This window comes from Megalopta genalis, chromosome 12, assembly GCF_051020955.1.
Source record: "Megalopta genalis isolate 19385.01 chromosome 12, iyMegGena1_principal, whole genome shotgun sequence".
Lineage (NCBI taxonomy): Eukaryota > Metazoa > Arthropoda > Insecta > Hymenoptera > Halictidae > Megalopta > Megalopta genalis.
In genome coordinates this window covers 9,376,580-9,400,419 of record NC_135024.1, presented here as the reverse complement: position 1 = coordinate 9,400,419, position 23,840 = coordinate 9,376,580, and the positions used below count along the sequence as shown (strand labels likewise).

The window sequence follows — 23,840 nt, the reverse complement described above, 5'->3', positions numbered from 1 at the left end:
TCTTATTGAGCTTTGAACCGACTCGTCGAACGCGACACGATTTCTTCGAGACCCTCAACTTGTGTAATAACCTTCTGCACGGAAACTTTTCGTCACTGAGTATCTAATAAATATTAAATTCGTACCGTTCGTCGCCGGGCATAACGATTTCGATACAATATCCTGTCGCTATGCAATTCACCGCGCTAAGCATAAAACGAATTTTTATCAATCTCTACACACATACAGCGTGTCCACGTTTCAGTGTAAACTCGATCATTATCTCTTGGACTATAGTATCTACACGCGATGGAGGGTTCATGTGACAGATTTGTGAAATAGTCACGTATTTTGGCAAAGGCCAACATTATTTATGTATAGCCATTATTAATGTGACACGGTAAATGGAATAAAACGGAAGCGAAATATATTTTCGATGAAGTGTTAATCTTTTCAACACGATTGAATGTATTTATGTCTCCACGTTCGATATTGTATAGTGTATTTATGTCCTATGCACTTTGGAACATTATATTTGAATTGAAATTTGTAGAAAATGTAAATGTTTCTATTGTTTTCTATGAGTAGACTGCGGTTCCTTATGCAAAATAAGAGGAATCCGCACCAATTGCAAAAAGTAATAATCAGTTAGAAGTTCGTTTCTTACTTTGACAATCTTAATAAGATAAGAACAACGTATCGACATTTTCAAAATTCCCTCGACTTTCTACTGTTCTGTACTCGTTGTACTAATTTTTTTTTCATAAATGCATAAAATTTGTAGTCTAATTATGAGCGATAAAAGAGGTGGTATTATCGTAATATCCTGCTGGGAGGAGAATTTGTGTACTGCAACGCATTCGCACGTAGTATCATCAAACAGTAAAAGTTACGTTACTTTTACAGGACATACAATGTTGTGCTGAAAGGGTTGAAGAATTTAGCAACGGAGTTTTAACGGTTTATTAGCCTATCAATAGAATTTTTATTATTTGTGCAATACTAAGAGAAATCGAAACAAAAATCTTTTTCTACACGATAATCCCGAACGAAATTATTAGATGATTAAACTAACTAAAGAATTTATTATGTTTTGAACTATAAATTATCGGAAATTATAAAATCATCGCTGTCATATGCATTTACGACAGAAATAACCACGTCACAGATAATGATAAAAACATTTAAAGAATTTTAAATTACTGTTGAGCTATTTTCAATTTATTAAAGTTATTAAGGAACGAAATAAATATCTACGTAGCTCCTGTATCTTGTAATTAGTAGTCTACCAGTAACCGGACCGTACTATAATCCTGTTTCAACTGTAGACAGAAAAAATTGCGGCGGACGATTTTGAATTGTTCTCAAGCTCTATCGTCGAACAGTTCGATTTGAGTGCACCAGTGCAACTACAATTTATATTCAAAATCGAACGCTACACTTTTTGGAATTATTAGCTTCTTTGTGTTCGTTCCGAACAAAAGCAAAGTACAAGGTAATATCAAGGCAGTGTATAATGTTCGAGAGATATTTCAAATTTCATACAACATCCACTAATCATTCAGCTATAGGGTCGTGCTATTTAAATAAAAATATAAAGATGTGTAACTCACAAATGTATTTTTTTGATGTTTCATGCAGGAAATCGCAATAACTTTCCTGGGTACTAAATATTTTAAGGAATAATGGCCCAGTTACGTTTACGCATCGACGCACTGTGCAATTCTCCGTGTTCAGCGCTCGAACATTTTCATCCGTCGAACCTGTGAAATATACTTCTTTTCGCTTTGTTTCAGTGGACCTGCTTCAAATGTTGGAGCTGAATTTAACGGTATCCTTCCCGGCAACGTCCCTTCTTACCGTGATTCTGGCTCTAGTCGGTAAGTTATGGAAATCCCATTTTTCTTCAATGAAACATTCGGTTAAACGAACTCCTTTCGATTACGAGGGAACAGAAAAATATTGTCAAGGTAATGTATAGATCATGATAGACAGAGAAGTAAGCTAGATTTTTTTTAATCGAAGAAGTGGGGATAGGTCACGTGACGCCCTACTCTTTCGGCTTGAAATCTAGCTTATTCTTCTGTCTGCCATAGTACGAACTTTCTTCTAACAAATGCAGAATTTTGCGGGAACGTCATTTTTCTCATAAGAAAGAAGCTTGTAAGGAAGGTACTCGAATTAATTCTTGTGGATCTATCGTTAGGTACATGTTGCAAACTAATTTCGATAATTAGAGGGAGCACAACATTTGAAATATCGCTCGAACTGCCGACTATCTTAACGCTAAACGTACTGCACCCAGTCAAAATGACCGGTTTTACAGTGTTTGTTCGAAATTTATTGGAATCACGAAGATTCTCTCATGCGAAACGATCAAATAGATTTTTTATTTCAAGCACACGCTATTAATAAGAACGATGAAAGGTTTCGATAAATAGAGTCTTGTCATTTTTGTGAAACAACACACGTCGGTCACTTTTATAGCTCGATAGGCATAGCGTTAACACTAAATGCTTGGTAAGGTAGACTCAGTGTTAACGCTATATCTACAGAGCTGTAAAAACGACAAGTGTTCGTTGTCTCACAAAAGTAAGAAGATCGAATTTATTTCGATTTGGTACCGTTTTTGTTACAGTAGCTGCTCCGACGATGTAATTTATGATAGGTTTAGTCTTAAATTACTTTATTATTCAGAATATTTCAAATAATATTTCCGCACAAAACTGTACTATTCTGTTTCCAATAAGAGTGTAGTATATTCATATTTTTCAAATGCATCGCAGCGATCACGACAAAATGTACGTGTCTATGTTGTTCGGGTTTTTCATTAGATTTTTAAAAATGGTATCTCGTAAATAAATGCGATGCCGGTGGCATCGCTGAAAAGTACTGTTTTCACACAGATTTAATCCGTTTCGTCGGTGTACGCTGTTGCTTGTTTTCATTCTTTCTCGATATTTCATTGTCTATACCGATCGTTGACAATTTGTGTGTTTCATGAACGCAGTGGTTTACAATGCATTTCGTGTATCGTGAATTCGAACATGTGATTTTATATCGGTTTTTAAACGTGGTTACAGACTCGTGCTTTCTTCAGGCTTTGAAACTCTTTAAAATAACAGTTTTATATCAATGAATTTACGAAACTTCCGCATATAATCTTGCAACGAAGTTAACAAATTTCGTTAAAATATTTAGATTATTATTCTATGCAAAAGTAGTTATACATACATATATATATATATATATATATATATATATATATATATGAATTAGATAAACAAATTAGATAAACTTCCTAGTCCGCGAAGTTGAGAAGTTATGCGAAACAAAAGCTGCTATGTAAATAAATAGGTTGATTAAACTGTGTTATTATGATGCAGATCGAAACTATAATTGGTTTAGCATTTATAATAATCTTCACGGTATTCTACCTCCATGCACAGATGTATAGAGTGCTCATTTTGATATATATATATTCAAAATGAGCACTCTATACATCTGTGCATGGATTATTAGAGAATAAACGATATTAAAAAGGAATTTAAATAGTTCGTAAATTTTGTTCGCAATAATTTAAATTATAAGTTCAATTAATAGTTAATCACAATTAACTGTTACATTCATTTTAATCATTAATCTCAATTAACGATTGAATCATTACTGTTAATCTTTAATCGCAATTAGTTAGACACGGTTAACGGCTATAAATATATATATATATATATTCAAAATGAGCACTCTATACATCTGTGCATGGAGGTAGAATACCATGAAGATTATTATAAATGCTAAACCAATTATCGTTTCGATCTGCATCATAATAACACAGTTTAATCAACCTATTTATTTACATAGCAGCTTTTGTTTCGCATAACTTCTCAACTTCGCGGACTAGGAAGTTTATCTAATTCGTTGTGGAGCACACAGTACATAAAGAGATTGGTAAAAAGTTTATATAATGTCGTAGTAGAGCTGCAGAAAAAATAGAGATTATTTCATACAATTCCTCATCAAGAATTGAATGACCGATTCAATCGTAATCGTAATTAATCTTATCAATATGCTATTAAAACTTCGATAAAACTAGACACAACGCTTGCGAAACATTGCAATCCTTATATAGGATTATATCAAGATCGAGATGATTTTTATGTTTGATATACTTTTTCGCGTCGGCTGCAATGATGTTATCACTCGATTGCGGATCATCGTGTAAGACAAACATTTTCTACATCTGCTGCACAGAATAGGAGTAACTTAGAGATGTTGTATTCTTCCTTTAATAGTTTTAGTAGATCAGAAGAAGTGTTGGGCATCGAACAATTAAAATTTTTAACTCTATTAAATGATTGATAAAAACGATTGAAGGCATTAATCGTTGAAAAGTCGACGACGGAATTAATCGATTGATGAAATTAATCGTCGATTGAAGGAGATGATTAATAATTGTTGAATTTTTAATGGAATTGGAAGGATATTTTGATGTAATTCCGTTAAGCGTCCTATTTAGCCGTTAATCGTGTCTAACTAATTGCGATTAAAGATTAACAGTAATGGTTCAATCGTTAATTGAGATTAATGATTAAAATGAATGTAATTGTTAATTGTGATTAACTATTAATATTAGTAATTCAACCGTTCGTCATTAAGAAAAAAATTCTTAACATAATTTAAATTATTGCGAACAAAATTTACAAACTATTTAAATTCCTTTTTAATATCGTTTATTTTCTAATAACTCGTTACAACGATAATGACACAATTTCAGGTAGAAAAAAAGCAAGAAAGTGTGTAAATAACATAATAATCTTTTTCTTCACAATTGGAAGAAATTTATTGCAAGAAATTTAAAATTCACGCCAAGATAAAGATTAATGTTACGTAACTTAATATATCAAAAATCAAGGAGGTAATTTTTGGTAATTTTTTGTAAAGTCTAATCTATGTTGACTAACATTTAACTGAACAAATTAATGGAAATTATCAGTATTTTCAGAAAACGACTTGCCAATTTTGAAGAGAATATTTAGTATTGAATAGAATCTGTAAAAATCAAATTAAAAGCGTACACATTTCTCACGGTGGTAATGATCTGAAAAAATGTATCGAAATTTTGGACACATTTCTAATACCAGCTTCGATAATAAACTAATAACAGCAAAAATTGTGGGTGGCAATACAATCTACGTTCCTTTGTAAACACTTTACGACACAAGATTTAGTGAATTAAACATTTCTGGCATCTGAGTTTTACATATCTTTATTTGTTTTATAGTTTTATAGTTTTTATGGTTTTTTCGAGTTTTATAGCTTTTACACGCGTCACACAGTGTCCTGGTTTCTCGTCGCGACGAAAAGTGAAGCAATTCGTTCCTGGTAGCATTCCAAAAGCGTGAAGTCCTGCCGTCGTCGTTCGGTCCAAGTCTGGAGCGCGTGTCAGGCCACCGAAGGTGCAAAATATTAAAGGCCTTTTTACTAAATCAGGGCCTCGCTCGGTTTCGTTCCCCCGCCGATACGACGTTAGCTCAGTTACAAAGCTGATTGGCCGGGACGGTTAACCCAGGATTCTGCATAAATTTCTGATGAAGGCGCAACAGTTGGGTAACCCGCTCGGAGCCCATTTAGCAACGGTGGTGGCGTCGGTGGTTTCCCTACCACGACGCCCATTTCCATTTCAACCCGAATCTCCTCTTCACGCTCCGCATGTCCGTCAACGCCATCCAATTGACCTGCATAAAGTGAGATATCGCTAATCCTTTCGCGGAACAATCCGACGCCTCTGAAAATCCTGATACAATTCAATTCATGTTCAGCCGTTTTCTTTTCGCTCCTCCACTTCCGCCTCTTCCTTTTCGCGCGTTGAGACATGACACAAAGATTCGCGAACGATGATTAACTAGGGATCTCGGTTTTGGTCGGATATTGCATATGCACCTGTAATTAATATAATCGTGTATTGACTTGTATATTTCTTAACCCTAGAAAGATAACCATATGACAACGTACGTAAAAGATAACCATACGCTTCAGAGGCGCATGCTTTTCTAAGGCGTCAATTTTATACTAACAATGGATATTTATTTAAGTTAATCTAGTCATTTTAAAGGTTTGGCATTATTGTAAAAATAAAATGCATTTATATTATATTTTTTTATATTTTAAGTAATTTTAAACTTAAATCACTAGACCTCTATGAAAAATTAACAAAAATCAACAGTCTTCGCAGGCGCCTCTGCGACGTAGGTTATCTTTCTCGGGTTAATACACTGATACACGTGTAATTAATGTATTCGTGTTTTAAATCGTTCATTCATTTTTACCAAAACAGGATATTAATAGAATGAATTTCCAAATAGCTCGCAGTCGTTAGATTTATTTCTTCATTTACTTTTATTATTTTTTGTCTCAGAAAACAATTTTAAGTAGAAGAATTTGTAACAGATTTTTAATAGAAATTTAATTAGAAATTTTAAATTATAATAGATTTTTAATAAGAAAGAAAACCAGAGACGTTAAATTATAATAGATTTTTCATAGTTTGAATTAACTGATTTTAAATAGGGGTGAAGCCGATTATAATAAATTTGTAATATAACATTTAATTATAATGAATTTTTATTGTAAAGAATTCTAGTAGATCTTTAATAGAAATTTAACTAGATATTTTAAATTATAGTAGATCTTTAATTAGAATTTATATTAATTGATTTTAAAGACCGGTTATAATAAATTTGTAATATAGAATCTAATTATAATGAATATTTATATAAAAAAGTTTATATAAATTTGCGTTATAATAGATTTTTATAGAAATATAATTAGAAAATTTAAATTAGAACAGATCTTTAATAGAAATTTAAATTTTATTTAACCTTAAATGGGGATAAAACTAATTGTGTAAGATTTATAATTTTATTTATAATGGATCTTTACTATAAATTTAAGTAGTAATAAATTTTTAATAGAAACTTAAATCGTATTCGATTTTTTATAGGCATTTATATAGAACATTTAATTGTAATGGATTATTAATAAGATCGTGTACTTTAATTTCGAAATGCACGTTGTCAACGTTCAACTTTGCAATTGCAACGTTCGCGTGGTCGTGGGGATGGTCAATTTTCGTTCCGGGAACGATCAACGATTTCTTTGCTCGAGTTTTATACGATATGCCGAGGAGGGCCACCAGTTGCGCGGCCAGTAGCCGAGTAAAATGGCGACAGAAGTGGTAAATTTCCGGATTCGTACTTGCTACGGTAAGGACCGGCTGGAGTTCGCGCGGCAACATTCGTGTGTATATCGGGTTTACGGGTGGATGTAGAAGAAGGAAAGGAAGCCTTAGGGAAGTTGTTATCTGGAGTAATGGGTTCCGGTTCCTGTGTCGTTTCCTGCCCTCCATCCGTCATCCCGCAGCTCTCTCTCTCTCTCTCTCTCTCTCTCTCTCTCTCCCTCTCTCTCTTTCTCTGGCAAGCTACTCCACGATTCCTCAGCCCTCTGTGTACACTGCCGGTCGAAAATATGAAACCGGGTTCCGCGATTACGCGTGCACCTTGGGATGATTTCTACTTTTCAGCTTTCGATTTCTTCTAGTACTTGGCTTCCTAAATTATAACTAAATTGCTGATCATTATACAAAACCAACATTTTCTACGTCTGTTGCAAAAGATCGGAAGTAACTTAGAAGTTACATTTTTTCGTTAACAATTCTAGTCGGTCGAAAGTGACGTATCGACATTATCAAATGTCCTCCTCTTCCCGAATTGTCCATTTCTGTTTATAAGTTGGAGGACAATTGGGGAGAATTTACTGTACGCTGAAAACAAGCGAGCAAAGACATTCGATCTGCCAGATATCGAGACAAGCTATCAGACAAGACAGATATCAGACGAGCTCAGTAATCCAGACAAGTCACAAGTTGTACAGTAAATCAGTTTCCGCTGACCCGTGGAAATCTGTGATAAGGTTGAGTCTCCAACTTGATATTACGTGGACAAAATTTTTGAAAAAATAAAGCGAAATTAGTCGTTAGCTATTAGGTTTAGGACTGATGGAGGTCGATACTTTTTTACTCCGAACTCGACATTCTTTCATATTTTGGCATGAAAACTATAGTATTCCATTTAAAAAAACAAGGTTGACCTTCGAATCTCCGAAACGCCTCCAGTTAGAGAAAAAATGCATGCTATGCATAACGTACCTCTTTAAACTATGCAACTTTCGTATACAAAACTTTTTCGTGCAACGCATACTTTGGAAGTTACAGAGGTGTGGAAGTTGCGTGAAACACCCTGTACAGTAAATTCTCTCCGATTGACGCTCGGTTTGTACAGAAAAATGGACAATTTGGGAAGAGGAGATACGATTATTCGAGCCTCGCGGCTCGTTTTTATAGTTACCGATTGTCAACGGCTATAAAAATCGTGTCTGCTTTTCTTAAATTGTTCATTTTTGTGCACAATCGGTGCGTCAATTAGGGGAATTTGCTATACTTCTGATCTTCGTTCGAACTTTTCGACGCTTTCGACTCCTTCGAAGAGTGTTAACGGACCAACTCTAATAGTGTTCGTAGATAAATCAGATCCTGTTTCTCGGTGGTCGGTACAAGACTCCAGCGACTTTCTGACGGTCGTGTGATTTTGTATCAGATCGTTTGTTAGTTTGCTACGGTTTTAGGATAAAGGAAGAACCGATGGAAAATACGAGTTAGCGATTCGGTAACGGTTCTGGGTGCGCCGGTGTCCCGATACGGATAGAAGCAAAGTTGTTTCGACGGGGTCGTAAGTAGATAAACGAAATAGCAGCGAGTGCAACGTGTTCTGACCGTCCCTGAAAATGTGTTTACAGCATGTTAGGCGGTTGATCATGCGTTACTGATACGCTGGGGCGCCAGTGACTCCGTTCTTTGACGTTCCATTATGCAAAATCGTCTTGCTCGTCGTTCCCGAGGCCAAATGCTATACGACACGTGGTCGATTTCACGTGAATTCACTCCGATGATACACAGTTCCCGAGAAAATCATGGACGCAACAGCTGTGAACGACGAATGCAACAACGAAATTTTAGAGAGAATACACAAAGGGTGGCGCCGATAGCTGCGATAAGAACAGCAGAAAGTAGAATGAGGACGTTGATTGCAAACGGTGTGTAATACAGGGCGAGCCACCGAAGATTTTCACCTAAAATCTGTTGCCACAAAGAAGAACAGGTCGTCGCGTGTCGCGTCCTTTCGCTATCAAGATATTCTCTAGTAGTGTTTTCTTATTTCTCCGCGTTTTTGAGCCTATCGAACAGTTAACCGGCGATATGTCTTTGACAAGTATACTCGTCATGACGCAAAATGTTGCTCTTTCTCTGTAACGAAAATACAACAGAAATATCTCCGTTGTTTTTAACGATACGACAAAATGTGTGAAGTAATAATGTTTAACCCTAGAAAGATAACCATATGACAATGTACGTAAAAGATAACCATACGCTTCAGAGGCGCATGCTTTTCTAAGGCGTTAATTTTATACTAACAATGGATATTTATTTAAGTTAATCTAGTCATTTTAAAGGTTTGGCATTATTGTAAAAATAAAATGCATTTATATTATATTTTTTTATATTTTAAGTAATTTTAAACTTAAATCACTAGACCTCTATGAAAAATTAACAAAAATCAACAGTCTTCGCAGGCGCCTCTGCGACGTAGGTTATCTTTCTCGGGTTAACTCGGATGACACGAACTCGAGAAAATTTCTTTCTGCTCGCCCGAGACGATCATTTTCCTATGACCACACATTTTCTCATATCACTAACGCCACGTGTTACGAGAATCATCGAAATGACGGGTTCCAAATGAAACAAATTACGATTATTCAGTTTGTGAAGATACATTTAGGAGGAATTCGTTCAATAAATGTTACCCGAGGCAATGATATATTTATTCGGATGTCTAATGATTTTAATTTTTATTATTAAAATCAAAACCGCTAAATATATCCGAATAAATATATTAAGATCTGATTTCTTTGTCCGGCGACACTGATTTATCATACCAACGCCGTTGTCATAAGCACATTTAACGCGGATGGTAGGGGAAGGCATCGCATCTCTTCGCATCCGGTGGAAATGCGCCATGGAATCTGGAGTTCTGCAATAGTTACAGAGCAAGTAGTTAGGGCTAGATAGTTGAATCAACATAGAGAGCGTCATTGATCTACTCGTGCTCGCAGAGCTTGAAACACGTGTACAATGCTCGTACACATGTTGTGGGCAAAGCAAACACGCACGTAAACCTGTTTTCCCTGTTTCTGCTTCCTTTGATCGTGTCTCGCGTTATGTATAATTTGCATAGGTCACGTGTAGTGAATTGTAAGTGTCAAAATGCAACGGCTGGAACCATATTCCCCATTGAATTTGGCGCGCCGATCGATCGACTACGATGATCCCGCGTTGGCAGCGTTCGTGACGGTGAAGAACGGCCGTTGCGAATTTCACCTGGCTCGGTGTATTTTATCAAAAGCTCGCAAATGTCAAATTTCGAATATGATAGTCTTTATTTTATTTTATTTTATTTTATTTTATTTTATTTCTTTTTTTGAGAAAGATTGAAAATTCCAGAAAACAGAAGATTTAAAAAGACTGGGACACATAGAATATTTGTTACTTACAGAAACATTCAGTATAATGATGATAAACTTCTTTCTTTATTATTTTCTTTTTTTATCAGTTTGTTCCCGCATTAACATACATAGGTTATTAGCGATTATTCTATTCGATTTTACGTGTACCGAGGAAATAAGAAATCATCTTGCACAAGCTGACCGAAATTTATATCACCGATAAATGAAATTATTGCAATTTGGTGTTCCATGTCATTGAGTGCAGTTTTGAACTCGTTTGCAATTTTGTGCTTGTTTATAACGCGGTTGATAGTTTAAACAGTCCCGAAGGATATTTATAGCTGCGACATTTAGTATTCTATTTAACATCGATTTACGAGTGCATGCTAACATTTTTATAGTGAAAGGAAGTATAATTTAGGAATAATTAGAAATTTATAGTTAGGAATAATTTAGGAATAATTATAAAAGGAACAGAGACTTTAATAACAGTTTTGAATTATGAGTGTACATTACTGTCATGTCTGCAAAAATTTATTTCACGTTGTTTACAATTAACCCATACACCTCTTGCAAATATGTGTTTCTAATTACGGGGATAATTATGCATGAAAGTATTGAATTCATAGTGTTTAAAATCTGGGAAAACATTATATAATACAAACCTATTATTATATATGAATTCTTCTTGCTCGATTATTTATGTGTTGCATAATTATCGCTTCGACTGCCATGCAAACAATCTCAAACATATTTTAAAATTAAAGTATTTAAAAAAAAATTAAATCAAAATTGTAGAATAACATTTATGCAATTGCAAAATTATACTTACATTTTCTGATTCTTAATCAAATCAGGAAATTATAATAGATTAGTGTAAACATTAATTTTCAAATTTGTTCATGAAGAAGTTCACGAAGATAGACGCGAGTTCTACAATATTAAAAAATGTAATTACCCCATAAACGAAAAAAAAACAAAAATCACTTATTATTTGCTTCTTACCAAAATTCGAATGGAAAATAACATTTAATTTGCAAATAAGAAATAATCAATAAATTAATTGTAGAATTATTGAATTGATTTCTTAATTAAGGTAAATTAGGTAAACAATTTAATTATTACTCGCAAATAAAATATTAATTTAATTTGTAATTTGCTGTTTATTATTTAAAATGATATTTGACCAGCTCTGATTACAATCGAAACAATTCTAATCATTGTATTTGTGAAGAAAATGATACGGCAAGTGGCTAAAGGGTTAAATTAGAAATCGTAGCGGGAATTACGGGAACGGACGAAAAGAATCGAATGCGCGTATCTTCATGTTGATTTGATCATAGGGAAACACGTCCAATCTCGGATTCCATCAAGCTCGAGTGCGCTTAGTATGCTCGGTCAGCAGGAAATATTATGTCCATTAGGTGCTGGATGTTCCGGTTGTCCTGGTGGTCTGCTGGAAATTAGTGTCGGCTAGGCTTTGTTCGATGCCAATGACACGTAAGCGATGGTCGCACACAGTTGACCACTGATTAACCACATTATTAGCAGTCGTTCCTTCAGGAAACGGCGTAATTGTGCGCTACCTTTGTTTCGTATTCGGTTCTGCGAGGAATCCGCGCGTGCCTTTCTGAAAAGAATTCTCGCTTGGTCGTTTGTTTATTGGACAAATACGCTTTAGCATATTTAGCATCGTGTCGCGAAAAACGAAACCTTGGTGGTTCGTCATTCAAGGCCGAACTGCCGATCTTCATGCAAAATCAGAATTGTCTGCGTCAACTGCAAAAAACTGCAGTTGTTTTACTATGTTTTTACTATTGAACCGATCGAAAAGTTCGTTCGTAATGTCACGACAAAATGAAAGACAAAATGAAATGAAATTTTGCAAAATATTTAGAACGCGAATTCCACGTTATCAGCGTTTCGAAGATTGATAAGTCAAATATAAAACTGTAAAGACATTGGTAAAATTTGAGGATATCGTTACGTTATTTTCAACTTATTACAATTATTAAAAGAGGAAAGTCATTTTCATGTAGTTTATGTTCCACATAGATAATTTTTATTTTGCATAAAATAAACCTATGTATAAAAGTATATAGTCTGTTGACGAGAATCTGGTTTTTTCATTCGACGACATTAGTTTATTAAACCCCAACGCTGTTGTCATAAGCAGATTTAACCCGAAGTATGGGAGGGGAGGCTTTGATGTTTAGAATAAAAAAATACTTCACATTTTTCTGGCACATTTGAAATCATTTCTGGTGCTTTTAAAATTATTTTTCTGGTAGCTTGTGCTCGTAGGAGTCTTGTTTTTTATTGGCAAGATACTGAATCAAGTGCATTTTTAACACCCTTACATAACGAAATTTTTTGTTGAGAGAAAACAACTTTCTGGACGATCCAATATTTCAATCATCGTCAACTCAAATTTTCGAAAACTTTGTGAAGCAAAATGACCTGTTCAGTGAATGAACACTTAAACTGCTCTGTTGGAAAATGTTTGTTGAAATGATTGTTCAGAATACAATTATAGAATTTTTTGATAGTTGTAGCTTTTTTAAAAAGTGTAATATAAGATCTAGTGAAAAATACGTCGAACGACCAGTGAATGGGTACAAATTTATAGTGATTGTACAGTAATATTTCAGTGAATGAGTATAATATTTGTTAAGGAAATGTGATGTTTTAAATTACTTATTTACCTTGCTCAATTGTGGCTAGCAACAATATTTTAAAAAACAATATTTTATGAAATTCTGAAGATAAATGATATTCTCCATTTAAAAGATCTTAAAATTCACAAAGGAATTTTTAATATATTTTACCAATTTTTTCAAAAAAATAAAACTTCTCGTGCAAGATTAATTATTTTCTTTTATTTAGAATATTTCATTTGTATGTGTAGACAGCAAGTATTGATTGAAGCGATTCTTTACGAAAGGATAAACAAAAAGTATGCAGTAAAATTTGTATACGTGGAACATTCTTTTGATGAACTCGATCTAGAAAATGTCTTTGTTCTGCTTGCAATCATATAAAATATATGCATAAATAGGCATGGTATGCAATGAATGACCATGTTAGCAGAATTCTTTTCAATGGTTCACGCTTCAGTGATCATTGCAATCTGATTTTCTTTGAAACGATCCTTTGTACATAGAAGCATTCTTCCTTTCTTACTTCTTTATTTATTTCTCTTCTTCGAGAAAAAAACGGGTGTTATTGGTCGGAACTTATGTTAGTAAAAGGGTTGGTCTAATAATCAACGTTTCTACGTATTGCGAGGTGTGGCACATATGCAAATACAGAGAGAGAGAGAGAGAGAGAGAGAGAGAGAGAGAGAGAGTTTTCTACATCAGAATCTCACTTTACATTTTCAAATTAGTTTTTCATAAAGAAATTAATTTCTTTTAAACTGTATTATAAATTCAGTATTGATCTGTAGAAATAGATCATATACTGTAATCGTTTAACCTTATAATATTTCCTAAGTCTTATGTAGTTTATAGTATCAATTAGTTTCATTCATCTATCAATTAGTTTATTATATCGATTATAATACACTTTTAATATAAATTCTAAATGTAACAAATTTTTATTATAAATTTAAATTATGCTAAAGTTTTAATAGAAAATTAAGTTTCATTTGATTTTTAATAGAAATTTCGATTACAATTAATTTTACATGATTATTCTTAATCTTTTTTTAAATCGATTAATCTGTTTAATCATTCAATATGCAGTTTACGGTGACATGACATTATCCATTTTTCATTTTTAAGAATTTAGAAAGGAGGATTAGGTTTCTATTTAAAAACAAAACAGTTAAGAAATAGACTGCGACTTTTATGCATTTACAACAAAAATTAGCGAACAAGAAATGAAACACTAAAAAGATAAGGGGAATGTAGCAGTACTATCTTATTACGTCCAATTTATCCCAATTATTAACCATAGAAATGTATCTCTATTTCATTGTTTTTCCTAGTCATTATGGAAACAGTCTATTAATAATAGTCAACGATTTTCAAAGACGTTCTCATAAATACTGCAGTAAAAAATGGTATCTTATACATATACCGATTAATTCTTTTACGAGAAGTTATCGTTTTTCACAGCAGCCAATTTTTCATTGTTCGGTAAAGCCACGAATCACATACAACTCACTATGCTAATTCACATTTTGGTGCTGCTTGCTTTTCAAAAATATCCATACAGATTAGTAAAGAGGACAAGCAAATACAAATTATATAAGAAGTTCTACATTTTGCAATTTTAGAATGGCCTAACCAAATGTGTGTAATCTGTTAAAAATATCATACAGTTCGGTAAAGAGGACACAAAGCGAATACAAATTGCATAACAAATTCTACATTTTGCAAATTTGCAATCGTATAACGTAATCGTGTAATTTGTTGAAAATATCACGGGTTTATAGAATTTCTAGCAGCAACGATAATTTTACATTTATCCGATCGTGGTCTCTGCAAATTGCCACGATTTTGGATAGCAAACCGGCGATATATAGAAATCTCAGGCGATTCTACGAGCAAGCTGCACGGCACACCGATAAAGTGAGGAATCTCGAAGTTTGCCGAAATCGATGTTCACGCATGATTGATCGGCATCACCGTTTCGTGCGCGTAGGTGCAAGACGGTGTAAAACGGATGTGTCGCGCACAAATACGCGCGCGTCGCACACGCTGCCAACTGTACATCTATCTTGTCAATCACGACTGCGAATTAGTTTTGATGGTGCTGGGTTGTCGTGAAACCAACGTGGCGGAAATTATAATTATGCGATGGTTACAGGCCGTGCCAAATGCAGGTGTAAAGCCCACGAACCCGATCCTTCTGGCTGGAATAATTTAAGCCCCTGCGAACAGACTAAACACCCAGTGAACACAAAAATTACGCGATAAATGCTATTGTTAGGGGTAAGAACAATTTTAGTTTCCTCTTTCGCACTTTTAATTTTCGACCGGACAGAAATTCATACGCTGCGTGCAAATTTGAAGATATTTAGATTATAGTGAATTTTTTAGATAGAAACTTAGATAGAAATTTCAAATTATAATAGATGTATATACGCGTTGTTTCAAGTGGAATTAAGTTGAAACGAAGTCGCTGGTTGCTTCTATGTACACTTTAACCCCTTAACGCGCAGAAACGTATTAACACGGGCGTGCAAAACCGTCCAAAATGTGCAGACCCGTATATATACGGTCGGCGTCGCAACTTATGTTATGTTACCTATATTAATTGAAAAACAGTACGATGGGTACAAAATTCGATCTGCAATGCGATTCAATATTCACTATAATTATTTATCCACTATTTTTATTGAATTTTTAGTAATTTTTGCATTTTTTTACATATTTATTGAAATTAAGGTCCAAATATGTATTTTCTTAGATAAAAAAAATTGATTTTTTTTGGTCGGTTTTTTTTTTTTAAATTGTGCATTAAGGGGTTAATAATATTACAGTCTATACAGCTATGGTGTTAGCGATGCGTTATTTGTGGTTTCGATGTGCGTTCTATCTGCGTTCTCAGAGTTCTATACGTTCTAGGAGTTTTACGAGTTCTACCTACGTTCTAGGTGCCTTCCCTCTTGTCACCTCGGCTTTCTGCTGATTGGTGGATAGTGGGTTTTGGTGGAGGAAATGAAGCGTTTTTGATTGGAGACGGGTGTGTCGGAAGGAACTTGAAATGAGGAGTGGGAAACTGTTCGAAAGTTCGGGTTTATAATTTCTTCGTTTGTCAAATATGGAATTTATGAGTCTGTCGCACGTGTTGTCCGTTCGTCGGGTCGAAGAGTACTTTCGTTCGGATGCATTTTTTCTGTCGCAGGTATACTGCTCAATTGCTCAAGGGATGGCCAGGGACGTTCGACCTTCGGTGTTGCCGTCGCAACAATAGATTTTTATAAAAAAGAAAAATCGTACGATTAATTGAAACGATGGGTAGACCGTGATATAAAAGAAAATCTACCACGAAATGAAACATCGTTGATAATGTGTTAAAATTACGATAATTTCTTACTGCCGTTCTTCGATAGCTACCTTATTACAAATAGAAATGTACTTTCGAGCACAGATATCGCTATCTACACTTGAAAACTACCGCAGCCGAGCTTATCAGTTTTCGCCGTTGCAGAAATCATTGCCATTACCATATACCCAGGTCACCGTCCTCTGCGTCGGCCAGGATAACTTTTACTTCGGAGCCAATGAACTTAATGTGGGTTAACGATTACTTTTTCAAAAATCTCGCTCCGAGGCATCGTGCACGTATTTGTCAATCAGCTCGGTTGCGCAAACGAACGACAACGCATAATTCCGGGAATTGTTTACTTCGAGTCTAAAGTGCTTTGTAATAAGAGGTCGCGTGATTAACTTTGTTAGCGAACTGTGCTACTTTGTAAAATATTGATCGATGGCGTAATTTGTTTCAATTATATCAACGTCTTATCAGTTACGTATGTAATATCATTCCCGGAAATGATAAAGATACTTACGCGCTACGCAACGCGTTCGATTCAATTCGATCGTAAATTGCCCTATGAAATAATTTCATTAGTGCACGCTTATTAAATCTTGTCGCGTGTTTCTGTTAATGCAAATACATTTTTTGTTGAGAACTATGAGAAACAGCTGAAATGTAAAGCAACATAATGAAGATAATATAAAGAAACATGATTTAATTTTTCAGCAATTATTGAAATTATATGATAGATAGTGTAATTTTTTGATTAATGTAATTTTCAAATAGATTACGATGTGCCATACTGTTAATTGCAAAACGGTTTCCAGGTTAATACGATGTACGGTACTTGTCCTCAATTACGTACGAGTTATTCATTTTTTAGTCACAGTATCACATTATGACCCACATACGAGTTATGGAATCGTAAATATGTTAACATTGAAATTATCATAAGTCTCGTACGTTGCATTGGTTTTTGTATAATTCATTTACTTGCCTGTTATCCTTAGACGTTTGTCTTAGTCGATCAGATCGACCTTTTCATAGATAATTTTATTTTCGAGGAAATCAAAGAGCCTGAGAGGTCACAATTTCCACGATCTGAAAATATCGTTAAATGTTATAAAAGATGTGTCTCTTACTATTACTAGACAGCAGATGCAACATATATGCACAAAGCAGTGCAACGCTATTTCCACCGAAGGGATCAAAAGACGTTTTCAAGATTTTAATTATTTCTAAGTTAAATTACATTCCCTGTAATGATTATAGAATTAATTTGATAAAAATAGTGTTAGAACAATAGAAAAGTTCACAAAAGTTTAGAATATCAACGTATTGGAGTTATTAAAGAAAGAGAGATCTCTGTTTGTTTAAATTTCTTACAGTTCAGTCATTACTAGACCGCGAATCTTCATAAAATTTTCTATTCTTGATTAACGGGAAATTCCTTTTCGCTGATTAGAAGATTCGTTGTAACAAAACTACATCAAAAATATTCATAGCTTTTGTTAATATAAAATAAATTCTTGTATTTCATAGACACATGGAATAAATATTTGTATAAAGGTTCACAGTCTGGTCATTACAGATGTCGCTAGAAACAGGTGTCCGGTGCTTTATCAACTAAGTGATACTTGCAACAGTTCATGTAACACATTATATAATATACATATATAGTTGAACTCCATTTATCCGACATGCTTGGGGGACATGACTCTGGCCGGATAACTGAATCTGTCGGATAATAGGAGCCCACCGATTATCCCCACTTTCGCTGTTTATTTATTCATATAATTGGAGCTAAGTTTCATATAACTCGATTTTCGCTTTGAATACAAGGATACAGCATTAATTTTACCATCATTTAACGTGTATGTACGATATATTATTCCATCAAATTATAAATTACAAGTCGTACATACTTTGATATAACTAAGTAAATGAGGACATATCGCTGAAGTAATATTATAATTTGCAATGGTATGATACGAAAGAACTAGTCACATTGCAATTAAACAATAAATAATTGCAAGTTAAGACAGATGTCTATTCTTATACATTGTTAAATAGAGCCCACCGATTATCCCCTCTTTCGCTGTTTATTTATTCATATAATTGGAGCTAAGTTTCATATAACTCGATTTTCGCTTTGAATACAAGGATACAGCATTAATTTTACCATAATTTAACGTGCATGTACGATATATTATTCCATCAAATTACAAATTACAAGTCGTACATACTTTGATATAACTAAGTAAATGAGGACATATCGCTGAAGTAATATTATAACTTGCAATGGTATGATACGAAAGAACTAGTCACATTGCAATTAAACAATAAATAATTGCAAGTTAAGAAAGATGTCTATTCTTATACATTGTTAAATAGAGCCCACCGATTACCCCTCTTTCGCTGTTTATTTATTCATATAATTGGCGCTAAGTATCATATAACTCGATTTTCGCTTTGAATACAAGGATACAGCATTAATTTTACCATCATTTAACGTGTATGTACGATATATTATTTCATCAAATTACAAATTACAAGTCGTACATACTTTGATATAACTAAGTAAATGAGGACATATCGCTGAAGTAATATTATAATTTGCAATGGTATGATACGAAAGAACTAGTCACATCGCAATTAAACAATAAATAATTGCAAGTAAAGAAAAATGTCTATCGTCTTATACATTGTTAAATATTCAAGGATTTCGTAATAATAAGATTGACAGATATTTACATCACTATAATTAGACCGTGGATTTTTATATAAAATAAAAATAGTCGAAGTTGATTGTAAGAAATGTGAGTCAAACGGAACTGTCTTCTAATAATTTTAATAAGTCGCGCATCATATAAAAATATTCTCAAATCATTCTCATGACTTTACAGTATCGTTTTGGAAATTTTTTATTAAATCTCATTTCTATTAAAAATGCATAAAATTCGCAGTCTGTGACTATACTGCGGAGAAACATAGATAAACTGTGTACATATGATGAACTTTACAATAGAGATAAATATTTGTACGTTCGTTTCACATAAAGGACACGATTGAATTCCTCAGAGCAACGAACCTATATATGACAATTTATAGTTTTCTGATCTATTTCCGTCGCTAAGGACCTCCGTTGTCGACGCGACGTTAAAAAAAAGAACACAGAAGAAGGAAAACTGTTAAAAAGCGGTCATTCGATCGCTCTGGTGGGTTTAGTGTTCTACGATGCACATGCGAACATGCTGCGGGCGAACATCCGCGAGTTACTATAAAAATTTGCATTTCCATAAATAATCTTTCTGCCTTTTCACGCTTGAGAAACGCTGGAATCACGGGGATCAGCTCGAGAAAGTCGTGGAGGCAGGTTTCGGGGGATCAATGTCGCAAATATCATCGTTTCGGTAACAACTTCGAGACGCATGAATCAGTTACATACGGGCCCGCGCCGAAATGATCTTAACGCCGGATAATGCACGGATAATGCACTCATTTAAATGCATACTAGCCGGACATTACCTCAGCCCGGTAAGCCCCGGGAGCGGAGGCCCTGACCGAGTGTGCCAACGGAACCGCGCCACGACATTTTCCTCTTCCTCTTGACTTTTATAAAGACGTTAAAATTCCTCGAGCAACTACGACGAACGCTCGATAATCTAGCGCGCCGCTGAAATTGCACGGGGAACGTTCCAATTTATGTCGCCAGCATTTTTCCGTCACGAAAAAACCGATCAAGGGGATCCTCGTTACTTGAGAAAAATGTCTCGGTGTTTCGGGAGACGGCGAGCCTAGAACTGGAATCCGTGGACGGAGAATTTAGCCGACTTTCGCGCGAAAAATACAGGCATCCGCCAACTTTAACCGGTTACATTCACCTTTTGTGACTGCCATTAAAATATTTTAAAACTAGAATTGAAAAGATTTGAATTTTTTTTTAGATATGATAGAGATAATAGTATACTGGACAATGACTAAACTACTTTGTTATTATTTTGCTACTACTTGAAATGACAAAGCAAAATAAAAGGCTCTCGTTGTTTAACTTTTTTACCTGAGTATATAATGAAAATTTGAAAAATGCGTTTTATAGATCTTCGTAAGTTGTATTCATGCTGAAAATTTGATCGGAATCGGTTAATGCAAAGTCAAGTTACAAGCGTTAAAAGATTGCATATGACTTATCGAGATTTATAAGACACATATTTTAAATTTTCGCTATAAGCTCAGATAAAAATGTTAAATAACTAGGGTTTTTTTATTTTCTTTTATTATTCTAAGCAGTAGCAGAATTTAAGAATAGCATTCTAGTTATGGTTTAATAGACTGGTCGTTCTATCATCTAAAAAAAAATTCAAGTCGTTTAGTCCGGTTCTAAAAAAATTATTGCGGTTTGAAAAGTGTCCGAATATTAACGGAAGTCACTGTAGCTAAAGCGAATCAATATTATTTTTTAAGGGATATGTTTAGGCGAATTAATTTTTGTTCGACTCGTGTCACAATGGGACATTTTTCTTCGCATTGAGAAGTTATACAGTGATTAGAACAAGTATTGGTACACTTCGATCTTTTGAAATAACTTTAAATAACCAAATGATACATTAACGAAACCTGCATTAATTAATAGTCTCTCATGTGTAGAAATAATATATGAAACAACTATATATATTTAATATTGAGTTTTAACAGAATAATGTAACAAATATTAAAATTTTATTGTCAAAAAGTACTTTCAAGATCTTTATTACCAGGTGACGTTTTTAATTAATTCATCGGAGATGTATAATGCTTTTCTATTGTTTGCTTGGATATTTTTAATTCCGCAAAATTAATATATTTTTTAAGAGTTACATTTGCCATCAATATTGAATGACGTGATATATGTGTTACATATCAAAAATTGATGAATGTAGCAGAAACAAATGATCTAATTTCATTGAATTATGAATTATAAAAGGTGTTTATAAGTATAAGTCTGTCACTGTACGTTTTGTTCTGACGTTGCAGATGCAGCAAATTAAATACGATGTTAATAATAAAATAGATAGATGTTTAATAATAGATGGATGTTTATGTAAAGGCATATTTTTTTAGAAAATCGATAGAGCAATGGGACCTGAACAGAAATTGATGTCATGATCAAGTGGTTCCAAAAATATATTTTTTTCGCAGTCTAATAATAAATATTTGCGTTAGGAGGATTAAATATTTTTCTATAAACTGGTGTCAATACGAAAGCACTATTTTTGGACCATTTTATTTATTCTTCGCCTACCTGTCCGTTATAATCCCTGGTGTATATAAAAGAATGAACTGAAGTGAAAGAAAATTAAATGGTGCATCGTGTGTTACGTAATTTTTCTTGCTGCCGTCTCGGTGTCAATAAATACGATCGTAAACCCGATCCATTTGCAAGAGTATAAATATCGTCGTGTATGCGTACACCGCTCGTTTCAGTACCACGAACGTACACATACACGTAGATCACGTCACCTAAACAGTTTAAACTGAAACCGCCTCAAACGACCAGAAAATCGAATAAAGCGCAGTATTCTCGATGGATTATCGCATGAAACACCGTTCCGTGACACAATTCTCTTAAGTGACTCGATTAATTTCGACACAAGTAAAGTAATAATGAGCATACTATGTTTACGCGTTTACATTATAGCACGCGTTGCTGAAACAAAACGAAATAAAACAAAGATTCTGATAAGATTTCTTACAATGTTCACTTCACTGCGAATCCATCGAAGGTCTTCAAGAAGAAACTTATTTTCTGTACGATGTTTTATTTGTATTATGGAAAGTCTACGGAAACTGGAGATGCAATAAATCTCTTTGGTGGATAACAATTTTTAAGAATTAATTCGCAAGGACTCGTTTTACGTTTTATAGGTAAATGATCGTCTCTATTAATCGACCTCAAAATGTGTCGTTCTGTTTGAAGCAAGTTTGAATGTCAATATGAGCTCGAGGAAGAGATCTGTACTATAATTAGACCGCGAATTTTATGCAGTTATGACAAATGTGCGAAAGTAGAAGTGAATGCAAGAAATCAATTTGACTAGGCATCTTAACTTATTGTTGTAATCTTACTGTTGTAAGAAAATTTTTAGAAGTTACAATATAAGAATTATTATATTATATTATATAATAATAATAATAATAATAATAATAATAATAATAATAATAATAATAATAATAATATATAATATTATAATATAATATATAATATAATATATAATATAATATATAATATTATTATTATTTATTGTATATTATATAATATATACATTATAAGAATTAATGCCATTAATTTCAATGATTTTTATTAGGAATAACCACTATTATTATGCATTATGTGAAACTAACTATACTAATTGAAACATATATTTTCTTTATTGTGCGTGAGATGAAAAATACGTATATTGTTAGAAGTAAACAGATGTTAAGTGTTTAAATTACATTCACTAATTAAGAGAAATATAAGAAAAAAGCTTATTTTATAAAACAATATGTGTTTGTATAGTTTCTTATAGGTTTGTTCTCGCTGATCGTAAGAAATAGGATTTCAAATATTTAATTGAAATTTAGACGCACGAAATACTATTTCAAATAATTATTTCCAGTACTTTCAAATAATTAGTTCCATCTTAAGAACATACTATTTCAATTAATAATCTTTTTAACACGACATGAACGACATAAATCTTAAATCTATTTACAACATTTTCCCAAACATTTTTACTTAAATCTGATCGCGTTCTGTCGACTCTGATTGCGTTGTACTCGTCATCGGTTCAGTTCTGTCGTGATTGTGTACATATGCATTTGAATTGTGGTGTTGAATGTTCTAATTGCTTTATGAAGTTGTTTAGTTAAGAAATGGCAAACTGCAAATAGAAGTACTGTTTTATCGTCTTGTCTTGTCAACGCCATCATTAATTCGCAAAGGATCCTCGTTTGGATCTGTCTTCGATCACTTCCTACAACAATCACAGACACCCATAAAATGAATTTGTTTCGCCATAATTAATTCGCAAAGAATCTTCGTTTGGATCTGTCTTCGATCACTTCCTACAGCAATCACAGACACCCATAAAATGAATTTGTTTCGAAAATGGTGGCTACGACCATCAAAAAGATTAGTTCGTAGCGCGAAAAGCTATAGAAAGTACACTCATCCCTCTGTAAAGATGCGAAAATAGATGGGCTACATGGCAAAGGTTAAATCTTGGCTAATAGTA

General features: G+C 33.7%; 1 protein-coding gene across 4 annotated transcripts in view; it reads left to right on the top strand.

Annotated features, from left to right (window-relative positions):
* The window catches only part of LOC117219113 (membralin), a 158,790-nt gene that overhangs the window by 27,161 nt on the left and 107,789 nt on the right, over positions 1 to 23,840 (top strand). For all 4 annotated transcript variants that reach the window (XM_033468011.2, XM_033468010.2, XM_033468009.2 and 1 more), the window contains exon 9: positions 1,776 to 1,859. In XM_033468011.2, coding sequence (XP_033323902.2) covers positions 1,776 to 1,859 — 84 coding nt within the window. The remainder of the gene's footprint in view (positions 1 to 1,775; positions 1,860 to 23,840) is intronic.